The sequence below is a fragment of the Trachinotus anak genome, unplaced genomic scaffold, assembly GCF_046630095.1.
Source record: "Trachinotus anak isolate AG129_WGS33_773 ecotype Australia unplaced genomic scaffold, CSIRO_AGI_Tana_v1 ptg000013l, whole genome shotgun sequence".
NCBI classification, from domain to species: Eukaryota; Metazoa; Chordata; class Actinopteri; order Carangiformes; family Carangidae; genus Trachinotus; species Trachinotus anak.
Genome location: NW_027273864.1, coordinates 18,366,831 through 18,382,416, shown reverse-complemented (window position 1 = coordinate 18,382,416; position 15,586 = coordinate 18,366,831). Strand labels below are relative to the sequence as shown.

At 42.8% G+C, this 15,586-nt stretch overlaps 1 protein-coding gene across 5 annotated transcripts in view; it reads left to right on the top strand.

Annotated features, from left to right (window-relative positions):
• The window catches only part of cacna2d2a (calcium channel, voltage-dependent, alpha 2/delta subunit 2a), a 191,069-nt gene that overhangs the window by 42,056 nt on the left and 133,427 nt on the right, over positions 1 to 15,586 (top strand). For 2 of the 5 annotated variants that reach the window (XM_071495602.1, XM_071495601.1), the window contains exons 2-3: positions 2,135 to 2,213; positions 8,750 to 8,831. In XM_071495602.1, coding sequence (XP_071351703.1) covers positions 8,751 to 8,831 — 81 coding nt within the window. In that variant the 5' untranslated portion in view covers positions 2,135 to 2,213; position 8,750. Of the gene's footprint in view, positions 1 to 2,134; positions 2,214 to 3,303; positions 3,776 to 3,883; positions 5,129 to 8,749; positions 8,832 to 15,586 lie in introns of those variants that run through there. The other 3 variants (XM_071495600.1, XM_071495599.1, XM_071495603.1) reach the window with 2 other exon arrangements.

The window sequence follows — 15,586 nt, the reverse complement described above, 5'->3', positions numbered from 1 at the left end:
CGATCTCTTCTGTATATCCTTCTAGAGGACAAACGCACGCCGAGTCTTCTCTCCTGTGGTTTAAAAAAAAAAAAAAAATGCCCTCAACGAAGAAAGTGTGAGGCAAATGAGTGACAGTATATCATGCTCCTGTTTTTACAGAGAGCACTTGAGAGAATCATTGAAGTTAGCTGAGAGTGTCGGGAGTCTCTCTCAAGGGCAGCTGGCTCCATCATCTGCGGTGAATGCGACGCGCAGTCCCTCTCTAATCAGAAATATAAAATCTTAGCATTCAGCATGCTGACTAGACTGGGTTTTACAGAATGTGAAGCCTCACTTTTCTGTCCAGCGCAGCAGAACATCAGCATACAGACCACAGAAAGCGACGGAGGAGGAGGTTAAGGAGGGAGAGAAAGATGGATAAGGTGGAGGAAAAGGAAGATAAGCAGCCAGCGTGTGTGTGTGTGTGTCTGTGTGTCTAGATGTGTGGGGTGTGCCTTTAGTGGTGCCTTCCCCGAGGCCTAGAGACAGGAGAAACAAGGAGTGATTAATTCTACTCCAACCTACTTGGCCTCCGTCTGGGGGAGCAGTCCCCAGAAAGGAGGCTGTCGCCTTCCGCTCTACTCACTGGATCAATAACAGATTGGCAGGTCAGTCTCTTCAGTAGAGACTGTACGGCCAATGAGAGGGACCCTGAGCAGCTGTGAACCCGCCTCTTGTCTGCCTTTGTCACCGTTTGGAGGATCAGCAGAGCTTGAGGTCATTGATCTGTGTGCTTTCACTGAGCGGATCCCTTAGCTGGCCTGATCGATCTGCTCTAATAAAGAGTGGATTCTCCATAAGCATCGTAGCGTGTTCAATGAGATCCAAGGCCCCAGGGTGGCAATCACCTCTTTTATCTGCCACTCTTCCACCCACAAACACCAGCGCACACACGCACATACAGGCAGATGAAATTTAATTTGCATTTAAGGTACTGGTGTGACGAAGTCGAGTGTGACAAGACCATACATCAGAAATTATTGCTTGAAGTGGCTGCCAATCGTCTCTTGGTCCCGGCAACTGCTAAACACCCAGAGGCATTCTGTTCATCCAGAGAGACATCCCTACCCCCTGATGTTTTTGTTTGCACAAAACCACATATTAGTGCACTAATTCAAAATTAAATGTGCATTATTTTTTCTTTCTCTGGGCCCCATTGAGATAAGTTTGTCTAATGTATGTTTGAATGGAGGGAGAAGAGAAGGGGTGGCTGTGAGTCAGCAGAAATGTTTAGTGTGAGTCAGCCAGCCCACATCACTCCACCAGTATCTGTTTGTTGTTACCATTAATGTCATCATGGGAAGTATGGTACAGTAAATTAATGTGTGAGGGTAGCCATCAATTAAGATTATTTTTCTCCGCATAGGGAATAATAATAAATCAAAACACGTCTATCTCCTGCTTCTCTGCCACAGATTTGTTTAGAGAGGTGGATGAGAGGGAGGTGCTTGCTCAATATGTCTAAAAAATTAGTAGCTCTGGGGAATAAAAGCATTTTTTTGGCCGTTTCCTGAGGAACAAGCCTAGATATTTTTCCTGACTGAATGATCCGTGACGTCTCGTGTACATAAGCAGCGCAACCGCTGCTGTTGCGCTTCATCCCTGCCATCAGGTGGGTTTTTCCTCCCCTGCTGAGGTCTGTGCCCTGCAGTGTGTCCTTTCTACCTAAACAGCCCCCGTCTTCCCCGTCAGTGAGGAGACAGAAATGCTGTGCAGCAACCCTGCTGACTGCTGTGTGGCTTTCTGTAGCAGAGCACCTGCGTGTCCCCTGCTGACTGACTGAGCCAAGGACAACACAGCCACAAGACCGGCTGCCTCTCCCCACGCCTACCTAGCAAATGGGCTGAGAGATGTAAGGCTCACCCAGGAGCAGCCGAAGGGACCAAGCGCCCTGAAATCGGGCTTTGACTTGGAGACAACTGGAAAAAAAACAAAAAAAAAACAAAGCCTTGAGCAGCTTTTCCCCTATTCTGTGTTTGTAAAGGACTGTGGTGCCACATTGTGAATATTGAGGACAGATAAACACCTGGAACAAATCATGTAAAAAGCTATAAATCTTTATTGTGTGTCCTCTATTGCATGGACAAACCTGAAAAAATTGTGTTTTGCTTAGGTGCAAATGTGTCACACCTCCTGCGCCCTCCAGCTGAAACAGGAAGATCAGAGAGCAAACAGCGGTGCACGAAGAGGCGGTAAGACAGATACAGGTGCACACGCCATGACACACATGTGCATACAGCCACAAACACACACAGCAGATGGAGGGAGATACTTTCCAGGGGTTTAACTTCATGCTGACTTAGATTTACTCTGAGGTTTCAGTGCATCTCTCCTCCCTGTTTACCGTTAAAATGAACAGTATCTGGCATATGTCCAGAGGAAACATGAAATGTTCCTTATTAGCAAGTAAATGATTATTTGGAGGCTTCCAGTTATGAGAAACAAGGAGACATGCCCTACCCCTCCTTGAAAGTTACATTTCAAACACTTTTAAGCCCCCCTCACCTAAATAGCCGGAGACAGCATGAAACAATAGCTAGGTATCACCAATATGAGCTTATTAATTCTTCTTGCAGTCATTTAAATGTTCATCCACTGGACCAGATGCGCTAATAAGTAGTAGAACAAATGTAGTTGGAGAGCAGCCCTAAGGTGATTGCTGAATGTTTTCACTCCAGTTAATACCCCAACCCCCCCACCCACCCCCACCCTGGAGTCATGCCTCTAATTACCAAAATAAAGCCTTGATTTCTGCTCATAGTCCCGAGTTTGGGGAGGACACAGTGCATGGAGAGTGGATGTGAGGAGAAAGAGGAGGTGGCCTGATGCGCGCCCCCGTCTGTCGCACAGGAATAGGCTGTTTGAATGGAGGATGGACCGCTTGTGCCAACAGCTGAGTCAAATGGCACAGAGAGACGGAATGAATACAGGAAGTCGAGCGATGGAACCTTCAAAATAAAACTTCATGTAACAAAATAAAAAAAAAAGAACACGAACTCTTAAATGCTTAAATGTTGAAAATAATATACCTATTTTCCAACAGCAGCCATTTCCCCCTCTAAGTTGCTCTGTTCGTAAAAAAAAAAAAAAAAAAAAAAAAACTAAAGCTGCTACCACGTTGGAGCACCGTGCTTCCGTGAAGGCATTTCTTATACTGAGAATACAACAGCGGTTTCTAACAAATATGTATTTGACACTCTCCTGTGCTACATGCGGCCCTAAAAACGACCATGTTTTATTTTGAAAGTCGGGATGAGAACACGTTATTCTTGTCGTGGCGAGCTTCACTCTGTATGCTTGTTACACTGAAGAGAGTGGGAGAGAAAAGGAGCAAATGTGCGCGGCGGCGGAGAGGGAGGGAGGACAGCGAGTGCGCAAATAGGCAGCCAGGCACATCAGCAGCAGCGGCAGAGCATCTTCCCGATCCTGATCTCCCGTGTCTTCAGCCTCCAGCCCCTCTGTGCGCGTCTCTGATTGAGATTTCACTGCCCGGCTGAAGTGTCCAGGAGCCTCCGCCAACCATCCACCTCCCACCACACACTTTCTCTGGAGCTCGGTTATTCTTAGCTCAGCTGCGAGAGACTGTCCTTCCGGTCCCCTCTCTTATTTATCCCAGTTTCTTGAATATTTAATGGAAAATGGCGATCTGCGCGCAGTCGTGCGGTATTTTCTGCCTCTTCACAATTCAAACTGTACTTATCATATGCGTCTCCACGCCGACGGACGGGACCCATCTCTTCCCCCAGCACTACACGTAAGTACCCAGTACTGTTTTTTGGGGGGGTGGGGGGGTAAAGCGGGGTGCGGAGCGCGGAACTAGGACAGGTGGCCCCGACAAGCCTGCACATGCAGCGCCGTTTACCTTGGTGCGAGGGGAGCCGCTGTCCCTGATGCTCAAACACAGACGCAGCTTCCGTCTCTGGTGCTGCGTTATGAACCTCGCTCCCTCAGAGCCCCGTGTTGTTGTCTCTGTTATTGTGGGCAGTGGCATTTAATACCCAAAGCCTTGTTCAATTTGTCCTAGTCAACGTGGAAACAGGCTACGGGGAGCACAGGTGCCACAGGCGAATGACCCAACCGAGCAAGGATTTATTAGAACACCCACAGGGATGGAAATGAAATAATAATCGTCGGTGTGTTGTTTTGTTGCCGCTGCATGGGGGAGAATATCCCATTTACGCGTGATGGATAGGCAGAGCTGTAATGAGGCTCGTCCTAAAAGTCCTCCAGTGGATAGTGCACACGCACCGTGAAAATAATCATGTCTATCCCACAGCTGGATACACTGGTGTTTTTAACCGGATCACTTTGATTCAGAGAACGAACCAATTAGTTAATGCCGCAGGAACGGCGGGTCTTTAAACCTTAAAGCCCCTGCACCTCAGCTCGGTCCTTTCCCCAACTCCAAAACTACTTCCTTCTTTTCAGTTACAAATGCAGCAGCGAGGCCTCTGGATAAGATTTTTTTTTTTTTTTTTTTTTTTTTTTTTTTTTTTGCAATAAGCAAAGGGTTTTTGTTTGTTTGAAATCTAGACGCACAGTGGGGCCGGTGCCACAGTGACCGCCGAGCATCCAGCTGTGTGCAGACCTACAAAACTATTGCTCGACTTTTTCTGCGTACACCTGTTGGGTAATGGCTTCGCAGCAACATTTGAGTAAAAAGCGCAATTTCTTCTCTCTCAGCGGAACAGTTTCACCTTGAATGACACGCACAGGGGGCACAATGTCTGCGGCAACAATTTACCACCTGTGCGTCTGCGAACCATTCAACACAAGACTGACAACAGTGAACCCAAAAAGGACTCTTTTCAAGTGAACCTTGCCTCACTGAGAATCACAGTTCGGATTTTATCGTTTGGTAACAAAAAGTGAAAACCAGGGTGCAACAGTTCCTCACTCAAGTCTGTGAAGGCTTCAGATGTTAACGTCGCCCTGTTGATGACGGTCGTGTCGTGACGATCTGATGTGAGCACTAAGTGCAGCCTGTAGTGATGATTAGTCACTCAGGTTCACCAGAAGTGACGAGAATCTCAATGATTCCTCTCTGATGCCTCCGCTGGATAATCTCTGTGAAATCTTTGGAGCTTTATTATTCCGGATGGCCAAGGTGACTTTCAAATGAAAATCAGTTATCCTTTATATTACTTCTACTCACTTAAACCCACAATTAGCTGCCTCACTGATTTGATTGAGCACCATAAAGAGAAGGGCTGTAGATAATTTCTCTTACACTTGAATTGCTTTGCAAATAAATGAATACCGATGTTTATAGTGTGCCGCATGTACTGTGTTTGAATATCTGTTTCATAATCTACACTTGTAGTCAGTGATTAAATGCTATATTTATAATCTAGTAACAATATCCCCCCCATACATTTCCCTCCGAATACACTTTGTTTTTTCAAATGTACTTACATTTTTCTAGCTCTACTAGATTACAGTCGTCACTGTAGTGACACTGTTAATTTTGCTGCTTGTCTATTATCAGTGTTCTTGTTTGAACAGATAAAAATAAGGTACAGTCCATTTCTGGTCATATATTTTGTCCGTATTATATCTGGTCCTCTCTTGGGTTTTAAAAACTAGGTTTTGTGTCACCCACATCTCTGTGCTATTTGCTAGAATTTGACTGTCAGTTAATTGAAGCAAATGGGCAGCTGCTGTGGCTGTCCGGCCTGATACACACACACACACACACACACACACACACACACACACACACACACACAGGTTTGAGCTTCTGTATGCTGACCGTCTAAGTGCCTATAGCTGAGGAAGTGTGTCCATAAGAGAGGGCAGAATGTCCTCTAGTCCATTTTTACAGCCGTGCCAAGAAAGTGCACCTTTTCTACACTAGCTCTATATTATTATAGAGCTAGTGTATTGGTGTTGTTTATATGTATTGCACGTGTGTGTTTCGGTGTGCGTGTGTGTGGGTAGAGGAAAATGGAATTATTTCCACATTGCTAAATTATGTGGAAAAAACCTGTTCCGATAACAGGGATTTAAATAGATGGATGTTCAATCTTTTCTAGGAAGGTAAAATATAATTTCTTACCTCAGTCTTTATCAAACTATAGCCCCCAAATTTTGTTCACATATGAAAATAGTCCACCCTTTGCCCTTAAATTATATATCAGTGCTGTTCTCAGAATGACGAGATCCAGCAGCAGCAACAACACGATGACGCTGTGTGGCCGACAAACAGGCCGTCCATTCGAACTCATTTTATCACATTTTCTACTTTTTCCATAATGCTTAGCCTACATAAATCATAATGCAGGAAAAACACCTAAAACACAAGAGACAAATGGCAAAGCTGTGATACTGCATCAAACTACAAAGAGCCAGGGAGCATCAGTTGGCTTTCATGTACAACTTCTCTGTTTTTAAGAGAGATCACAGCTTTCACAACACAGAAGGTCTCAGCGCAGTCACTCAACATCAGGCCTCAGGAGTGCACGTCATTTACCAAACCACTGTCTCCTGAGTTCTGCATATTTGGGACTGTGACATATTTTCCTCCTTTGATTTACAGTCAGTCCAACATGAGTCTCAAGTCATTTTACAAGAGGGCAGTGTTGCCTGTAAATCTTCATGTCAGCTTGACGTGATCTGGTCTGATGGGAGTCAGTTGTGTTAAGGCTGCATGGTCGACTATTTGCTACCTGTCGATAAGTGTGTTATTGATGTATTTAATGTTGTGTTACTTGTTGAAAAAATGAAAACACCGGGGGGGGGGAGTTTGGAGGTGTGTGGATGTAATATCATTAATTTAATCAGGATATGCTGTCCTTTATTGGCCTCACTCATCATCAGTCTACATTGTAGAATATTGCAGTGTTGTGCTTGAAACGACAGGAGCAGAATGAACATAGCGACAGCGTGTGGCTGACACACAGGTCACGCAAACTCATTTCGTCCAAACTCATTTAATTTTCTTAATTATATTTGACTGGGATGGGCAACATGAACTTAATGAATATTTCAGTATGAAATCTAATTGTCTTGATAACATCTTTTGATATTTACTCATATATTCAAAGTCTCATGGTGAAAAGTTTTGCTCATGTTTATCTTATACTGTCAAATATATTTTTTTAATAGCTCATGCTCTTACAGTTTTTGTAACTCTGCCAAGTCATTATCAGTCTTCAGCACATGAGATCTGTTATCTCCATATGAGAATATATCATAGAGATTATACAGAGGGAAGATAAACAATAATATTAAATTATTGCCTTAGATCTATTTTAGAGAACTGAACAAGGAATACATTTACCTGTTTTTTTTCTTGTTCACCCCTAGTAGATTTTAAATATCCCATAAAACCACCAATAGTCAAACCCATCACCCTATCATCATGGATATCAAATCAAAAATCTTCTTGATTGGCTGGGTCACTAGTGTGATTTTTTGCTTGTGCAACGTGTGCATTTACATATATTTGCAATTCAAGACATGGCCTCCTTTCTGCATGTCAGTCTGTCAAAGCTGCATCCACGTATATGTATGTGTGGGTGTGTGTAGCATGTAGACTAATGAAGTTGCGTAAGAAGTCTGCCTGGCTCGGGGACAGAGGTAGTGTCCCTCACTGTTAGTATCACTGTGTCCTGCTCGGCTCTGCTCTCACTGTATGCTTGTTTTTATTTCATATCGAGGTGACCTTTTCATAGTCAGCGGCCTCTCCCCAGCGGTCCTGCACTGCACAGTCCTTTTGGAGGCCTTCTTGCTTTCTCTTCATCTTGCTCCTATAAACACAGCCAGTGCGCACACTCGGCTGGCGTGTCTGCTCTGCTCTTACTCTCCTGACGAGGCCCCGCTCTGGCTTGGTGATTATGGCGAGCGCTGTCTCTGCTTGGCAGATTTGTACAATTTAATAAATCTGTCTTCCCTCTTGTCTTCTGAGCAAATCTGACATTTAAAGATGACATTTGTCTCCGTCGTCATATTAAAAGACAAACGACTCGGTTGTGTTGTGCTGTTGATGCTAGTGATTAGCTATCTGCAGGCTGCTGAAAGGAAAAGGTTGGCACGGTGTCAGTGGTTGGCTCGCAAACACATGACTGAATTTATTCATCTGATTGCTGAAAGATTAGTTTTGTTTTTCTTTTTTTTTTTTTTCTGAGCGTGACTTTCTTGTTACTCATGATTGTTCAGTGTATATCCAGGTTGGCAGGTTGGCCTCCGCTGCTGCTTTAAAATGATCTAGTGAAAATCTTGATCCATTAAGTCATTTGTTGCTTGCTGGGAGATATACAGTGATGAGCTCCTGCCGTTTGATCTCTTAATTCCAAACTTGGCTCCGTCTAACGGAGATCAGCTCCTGCTTATGGTGCACTTCTGTCAGACCTGAGCAGTTTTATTACAGAGCCGCTGATCCCAGCCGAACCAAGACAGGCACGTTCTCTGCCAGTCCTGCCAGAGCCGACCAGATATACGCAAGGTGTGATGGGGAGAGAAGGTGCTGTTGACTGGCCCAGACATTAGGAGAGATAGAAGATAGGAGAGATCCAGATAGGGATCCGGAAAGGGGAAGAGTTTGGGAGTTTGCCAACACAGGCAGAGACACACAAAGATGGCGAGAGACTCACCATCACTGTCTGGCCCTGTATTACAGACACACTCACTCACATGCCTTGACACAGAAATGAGCGCTCATGTGATGACATGTTGAGGTGGTAATGTCGAGGGACGCAGATTGAAAGTGTCTAATTTTATTTTCCAGAATGATTCACTGGGCTGGACGCATCGAGAAGGAGCTGGAGAAGGTTCTGCAACACGTCACTGGAACTCAGCAGATGAGATCGGTAAGTCGACGTCACGTCTGCATGTGGTGCGCTGCATTTTCCTGCATTATTAATCAGTGAGAGTTCACTGGGCAAGGTTGTACAACATAGACTCCAGTGTGTCCTAGTGTGTGTGTGTGTGTGTGTGTGTGTGTGTGTGTGTGTGTGTGTGTGTGTATGTGTGTGTGTGTGTCTGTGTGTGTGTATTTGTATGAGCATTGTGAAAAGTGTTATTCAAAGACATTGACTTTTAGCATTAAACTTTACTCTAGAGATAATTTCACCCTGACATAGTTTCCTGTTTTCAATTGTAAATCAGCTTTTTTCAACAAATTTTCTTGACCCCAAAAATTGCTTTCCTGATACTTTTGGATTTCCAGATACTTCTCAGTTGAACTTCTCGAATCCAAAATGAAGCAGTGGTTTTGGAGTGAAGATATACTTTGAATTAGTGGCATGATTTCAACAAATTGGCATTTAAAAAAAACCCAATTAATTTAAAAAAACAAAGATCAGCTTGATAAGATGGACATGTTTTGCAGAATATGGTCTTGGTTGTTTGTGTCTGTGTCCTCGAATGAGGCTGTGTGTAACACGTGTCTGTCTTGTGGTTGAGCAGATGGGTGAGCAGAGTGTGATTGACACTGTTTCATCATATTTCTGCCGTGTGCGCATGTTCACCGAGCTTCCAGGGTTTGTAATGCACCCTGAGATAAATGCTTCATTATTGCTGTATGGGTGAGTGTGATTCATCCAGCCGGTGCGGTGCCTGTGGCAGCTTTAATGCTAGCAGCAGCAGCAGTGGTTAGTGTGACGGCTGTTAGCATGGTGGCAACATTGATGGATCCCAGAGAGGAGGAAGTGAGATGACAGGGATCGTGCTGGTGTAAAGGTTAACGACCATTAGTGGATGTCAGGCAGACACTCAGACTGTGTGATGGGGATAGGTTGATTTTTTAGCACTCATTCAGTCTACACAAAACATAACAGAATGTTTACCCCATCAAAATATTTCCCTTTTGCAGTTTGTGCAGATATCTTTTTTTCAGTGTTCCCACTGAGCAATGTAAATGGCAGTGGACTTCTAATATAATGTTATACATAGTTTCAAGGTGAAATGATGTTGTTGCTGTCTGATAAAAATTCTGGATCTCCAACAATGTCGTCATTTCACAAACTATAAAAAAGTCTTGATTTAAGTTTGTGTGTTTTTTGAGATAACCAAATGGGTTTCTGGCTTTTGAGAACCATAAAGAAACATGCCATCCTTCAACATATCTAATAAAATCACTAAACTTAGAGGTGTTATTTTCACCAGTAAGTCACCACTTGTCTCCTGTTCACTACTTTTTCAACTAGTTTTTTACTGGGTGTATGATACAACTCATTGTACACACACACAAGCAAGGATTGTTTGCCATTTTTACATTTTCATTCACCGGCTGGTTATTTTCTTGATAAGTGGATTAATTATTTGGTCTGAAACATGTCAGAAAATTGTCCATCACAATTCCTTAAAGCACAAAGTGATGCTATTGATTTCCTTGTTTTGTCAGATAAACAGTCTGAAACTTAAAACTATTGAGTTAACTGTCATGGAAAAAAGCAGCTAACTCTCACAATTAAGCAGCTGGAAGTAGGAAATGTTTGAGATTTTTTAGCTTGAAAAAGAGGCTCCTGATTAATTTTCTGTCAACTGCCTAAGCAATTATTAGAGTAATTGTTATTCAGAGGAATTTAGTCTATGTTTGGTTTAAATATGTTTTGGCGTCTCTGGGACATACATAGATGAATGACCCTGAGCTTAATGAGACCTAAAGCTAAGATGTGACATTGACATGACGCTAAGTACTCAGTGGGCTTTAACATTCTGTGGATTTAATCTAATTTACACTACAAGTTGCTGAGGTTTTCTCTGTGGGCTCGCTCTCTAAAAATATTACGTCCATCCCAGTGACGCCTCGTGGAAGGTGCCCATATGGTTGCATGTGGATGTGCTGGCCTGACTGTGTGTGCAGAGCGGGTGTGAAAGAACATTTATCATGGCCCCAAACAGGAGTCGTCACAGGGTGTGCTAAATGGCCCAGCATGCCTAGAAAAGCCATTTTCTAAATGGATGCCTCTCTCTATACGTGTGTCTGATAGAAATCTTCCCAGGGCTATGCCGGCTGGTAACAAGATTGCCTCCCTCTGCGCCCCCTTCCTCTTCATGCGCAGTTTATTCTCACGGACAAAAAAAAAATGTAAAGTGTGTGCAAATTATTTTTGAGTTTGTCTTACATGGAAAGAGACAAGGAAGTAAGTTGAATATAATGTGGTGTGTTCAGTTCCCCTCAGCTGAGATTTTATTTTTTCTGACAAGCGAAGTAGTGGGTGAAAGAAAGACAAAGGCCAAGACAGGGCAGCACAGGAAATAGCTGAATACATTTTGAGTCAGTTGACTTAAAAAAAAAAAAAAAAAACAGCATGGAGATGTACAATATTTTGATGTATTTTAGTTTGTGCATACTGTGTGCAACTTTGAAATGTCAAAATAAATAAAACCCAAGTTATTTAACTGCTTGAAATCACATTCTAATATATTCTGCCCAGGTTTGGTCGAGATGTTATTCTTCCTTGGGGGAGTGAAAGGAAAATAGAGGGTGAGTGATGTATCGGAGGAGTTGGAAGTTTCGAATGGAAGAGTGTGGAGTGCGGATAGACAAGGAGAGTGGGCGGCTTTTAGAGCAGAGGAGGTGGAGGAGGGTTTTTTAGAGGGAGAGAAAGGATGAAGAATGGCTTGACAATTGAGATGGATGTTCAGGCGGTTTTGTGTGTATATTTAGAGTCAAACTACTTCAGATGGATGAAATGATAGAGTGGAAAGACGAGAGTTGGTAAATTTAAAATGTGAGCAGACGGATGCTGTTTATAGTCCTTATCCTCCTCATTATCCTGTGTGCTGCTGTGTTTGTTGTGTTACAGTATGTGGTGATGAGAGGCGGCAGTGGACACTGGCATTGTTTCCATATCCTCGGGCTTATTCAGAACGGTTTTAATAGGCGCACATGAGCAGCACGCCTACACCCACACACCGTCATTACAGTGATTTGATGGTTTATCGGCGATACAGACAGATAATATTATTATGTACATATTTAGGCACCAGGTGGACACACATTTACAGTGTACTTACTGTAGCTGTAGGAACTATACACATGCAGAGAGATGTTCTAGTGGAGGCAGATATCCTTGTATTATCGGCAAAAATTTACTTAAAACACAAAGGTAAAAGTACTTATTCTCCAACAGAATGGCCTCTGTAACCGAGATGTTATCTTATATATATATATATATATATATATATATATATATATATATATATATATATATATATATATATATATATATATATATACACACATGATTGGATTGTTCATATTTACGCGTTAATGTTTAAGTAGCATTTTAATGTCGCAGCTGGTTGAACTGCAGCTAGTTGTAACTACAGAACTACTTATCCATATACAGTTTAGTCCAGCAGCTTGCAACCTACCAGAGAGTCACAATTAGAGATGGGCCGATCCACATTTTTTTCTGTTACAGATTTCGATACAAGAGCACATTTTGCTTTAATATAATGATTATTGTTGGTAGTGTGTTCAAGGTTACATCATGAGGTTAAAATAAACCACACAGCACCTCTTATTAAGACAAGTGACGACACTCAGTTGTATAGTTCGGGTATAGCCGTCTCTGAAATGTATTTTCTGGATGGCAGATTATACCTGGGCTCTCAGTGCTCGAACAGGCTGTGAAATCCAACATTTTCCACGATAGATAGTGGTTGGTCATCGAGTATAATGAAGTTGAGCAACTTCTCTGTAATCCCTTTAGCCTTTGGGTTGTCTGCTGGAGGTTTATCGCGTTTCTGGAAAGCATTAGCGAGAAGTCTGCTGCCTGGTGGTGTTGTCTTGTCTCTGTGCTAGCATGAAGTCCCGGTACTCTTTCACGTGAAACCTCTGCAGGTGCTTGATTCAATTGGTTGTATTGTACGACGCAACCGTACTTCCACCCCTCGGCACGCTGGCTTTACACACATTACAAGTAGCTGTCTTGCTTTTCGGCATTTCCAGGCTAAAGTATATCCAAACAAACAACATTTTAGTCAAACCAACAGATAATGCTATTTGCCCACTCAGTTACACACTGAAGTTGCCGCGGGTTCATGGTAAGATGTGGAATGGAATCTGAATCAGTAAGTGGATCGGCCCTGTCCGTCCGATATCTGAATAGTGAACAACGTCAATATCAAAATCTCCAGTCGTAAGAAAGGGAGGAAAACAAACTTCTGCTACATAAATTTTATTTATGTTTTTGGACTTTTTCTTTTTGTGTAATATTAGACACCTTTTTGAAGTTACTTAAAAGAACCCATATAAGACAGTTAAATGGGAATCACTCATTTACTAACAACTCAGAGACATCTGCAACGTGACAAGGAGCCCCAGCTAGATACAGCTTCTTATGTCAGGGGTAACAAGCCAAAGAGGTTGGAAACCACTAGTGTAATTTTTAGTCATATATTGAATTTTGCAAGTTAATAATATGACTTTATGTAAAATGTTAATCTTAAAGTAACTATTAACAACACCTGTTAAATAATTGTAGTGGAGTAAAGTACAATGTAACTGAAATATAGTGGAGTGTAAGTACATCAAAATCAGACTGAAGTACAGTACTTGAGTAAATGTAATTGGTTACATTACACCAACGTCTTATTCCCACTTGCACATGGAGTCGGAGCAATTTCCTCAGCTTCAATTTAGCAAGCCTTTTAAATGGTGATGCCATGCAACATATGTTGAACTCTCTCTCAAATTCATTTCAATAAGAAGCGTCTAATCAGCATGAATAATTTAGTGTGGTGCACATGACTGCTCCTGAACTCCCCTGTTCAGCCTGGCACTTCACAACTCTGCACTCTGAGGATCTGTCTGCCCTGTCTCCACACCCTGTCCTCTTGTTGCTCTTGATTACTGGAAACCTGAGAGTGACGTACATCCAGATCAATATACCCACTAATCCACCCATGTGGGAGGAGGGTGGAAAGATACAGCGGCGGTTAATGGGTGTGCGATTCGCCCAGTTGAGCTTATTTATTTATTTTTTTTCATGTGACAAAGTATGTTTTTTGCTCTCGTCTGTCACTTTTGTCCTTCACTCTTTGTGCTGTGTGGTCAACACCACATCAGTCGGCCCACTGACCACATGCTGGCAGCAGGTTTATCTCAGTTTAACACAGACCTTCTTGCCTCTAGTGCTTCTATCGTGTGTGTGTGTGTGTGTGTGTGTGTGCGCGCACACGCAAACGCAAACGCAAACAAAGTCTTCTTTTGTGTTGAAGCCTCTGGTTCAATTTGATCAGCACAGGTGTGTTTTCATGACCTGAGGGAGAAGTTGTATGTCGACCTGAACACAATTCCAAATGTCTCTCGCGCTTCCTCAAACCTTCCTGCTGCTTCCTGGAAAGAGAAGGTTGCTCATGGCAAAGACAGCCAGCATCAACAAACAGATATCTCTATAAAGTGCATTGGTGGATTTACTCACTATCGCTGACTACAGAAATTTCCAATAATCTGTCTCAAAAACCTAGTGCTATACTAGACATCACCCCTGCTCTCACTCCACAATCCTCACTTCCGAGAGCTGATGTCAGCTTCACCTCTTCCTCCCTCTGTCTGCGCTGATCCATCGGTGGACGACGGATGTGAGGGCCGATCGGTGCCATTTGTTTCTTGATTTGAAAGCTCCTTACGCCTGTAGACGGTTTACGGGAAGAGTTGAAGATCCCTCCTCCCATCATGTGCAGTTACCTTTAAAGGAGAGAGAGAGAGAGAGGGAGAGTGAGCGCGCTCAGTCCTCCTCTTTCAGCTCTCCGTCCTCCCGCCTCCTCCATCTTCTGGCCTGGACCTTATACAACAGCAGCTTGTTATCTGGCTGTGTGAAACATCACAGGCTATTTCTACAGGATAGATAGTTTACTCTCTGGCTCTGGTTTTCTCTCCTGATGGCTTGCCTAAGTGTCCCTCAGTCATTGTGTAGCACACATCAATACACACAGTGGTCTACTTTTACTGAGGTCTTTATGTGTGTTAAAATGAATGAGTAATTAATTACTGCTATTTTAGCACAGCTAAACAACAGTAAAAATTGCACTCTAGTCAGCCGGTGTAAAATCAAAGGTTTCACCACAACTGATGATAATGCTTTGCAGAAGCTTAGACATTTTTCAAGGAGTCAAGGAGAACCTGACCTATATATAAACTGTGCTGTTAATTTCAACTTTACTCATAGGGATGGTTATTTTTCTGAAAATAATGAATGTACGTGTCTCTGTTTTCCACCAGGACCCACTGGTGTCACTACCTTTTCAATTTATAATTGATAATGTGCGCTTCATATGCCACACCTGAGTTAATTTATAACATATTTTAATTTTGTCTGACCTTCACCCCTGCTAATATAAAATTATGATTAGGGTTAGATGTAGTTTAACTTTTATACAAGTGTAGATAAGACATTTGAATTTTAATATAATTACCAAAATGGGGCTTTTTGCATACCTCACTTAAAGAACAGATAAAGTATTTACCAGGAATATGCACATATTCGACAGGCTATCACAGCAGCTTCCTGGATGATGTCGTATTCCGCAAAAGTTCACAAAATGTGAGTTGGGGCTTTTTCAACATACAACCCTGCAGTTTTTGGCGTTGATACCTCCACTGGATCAA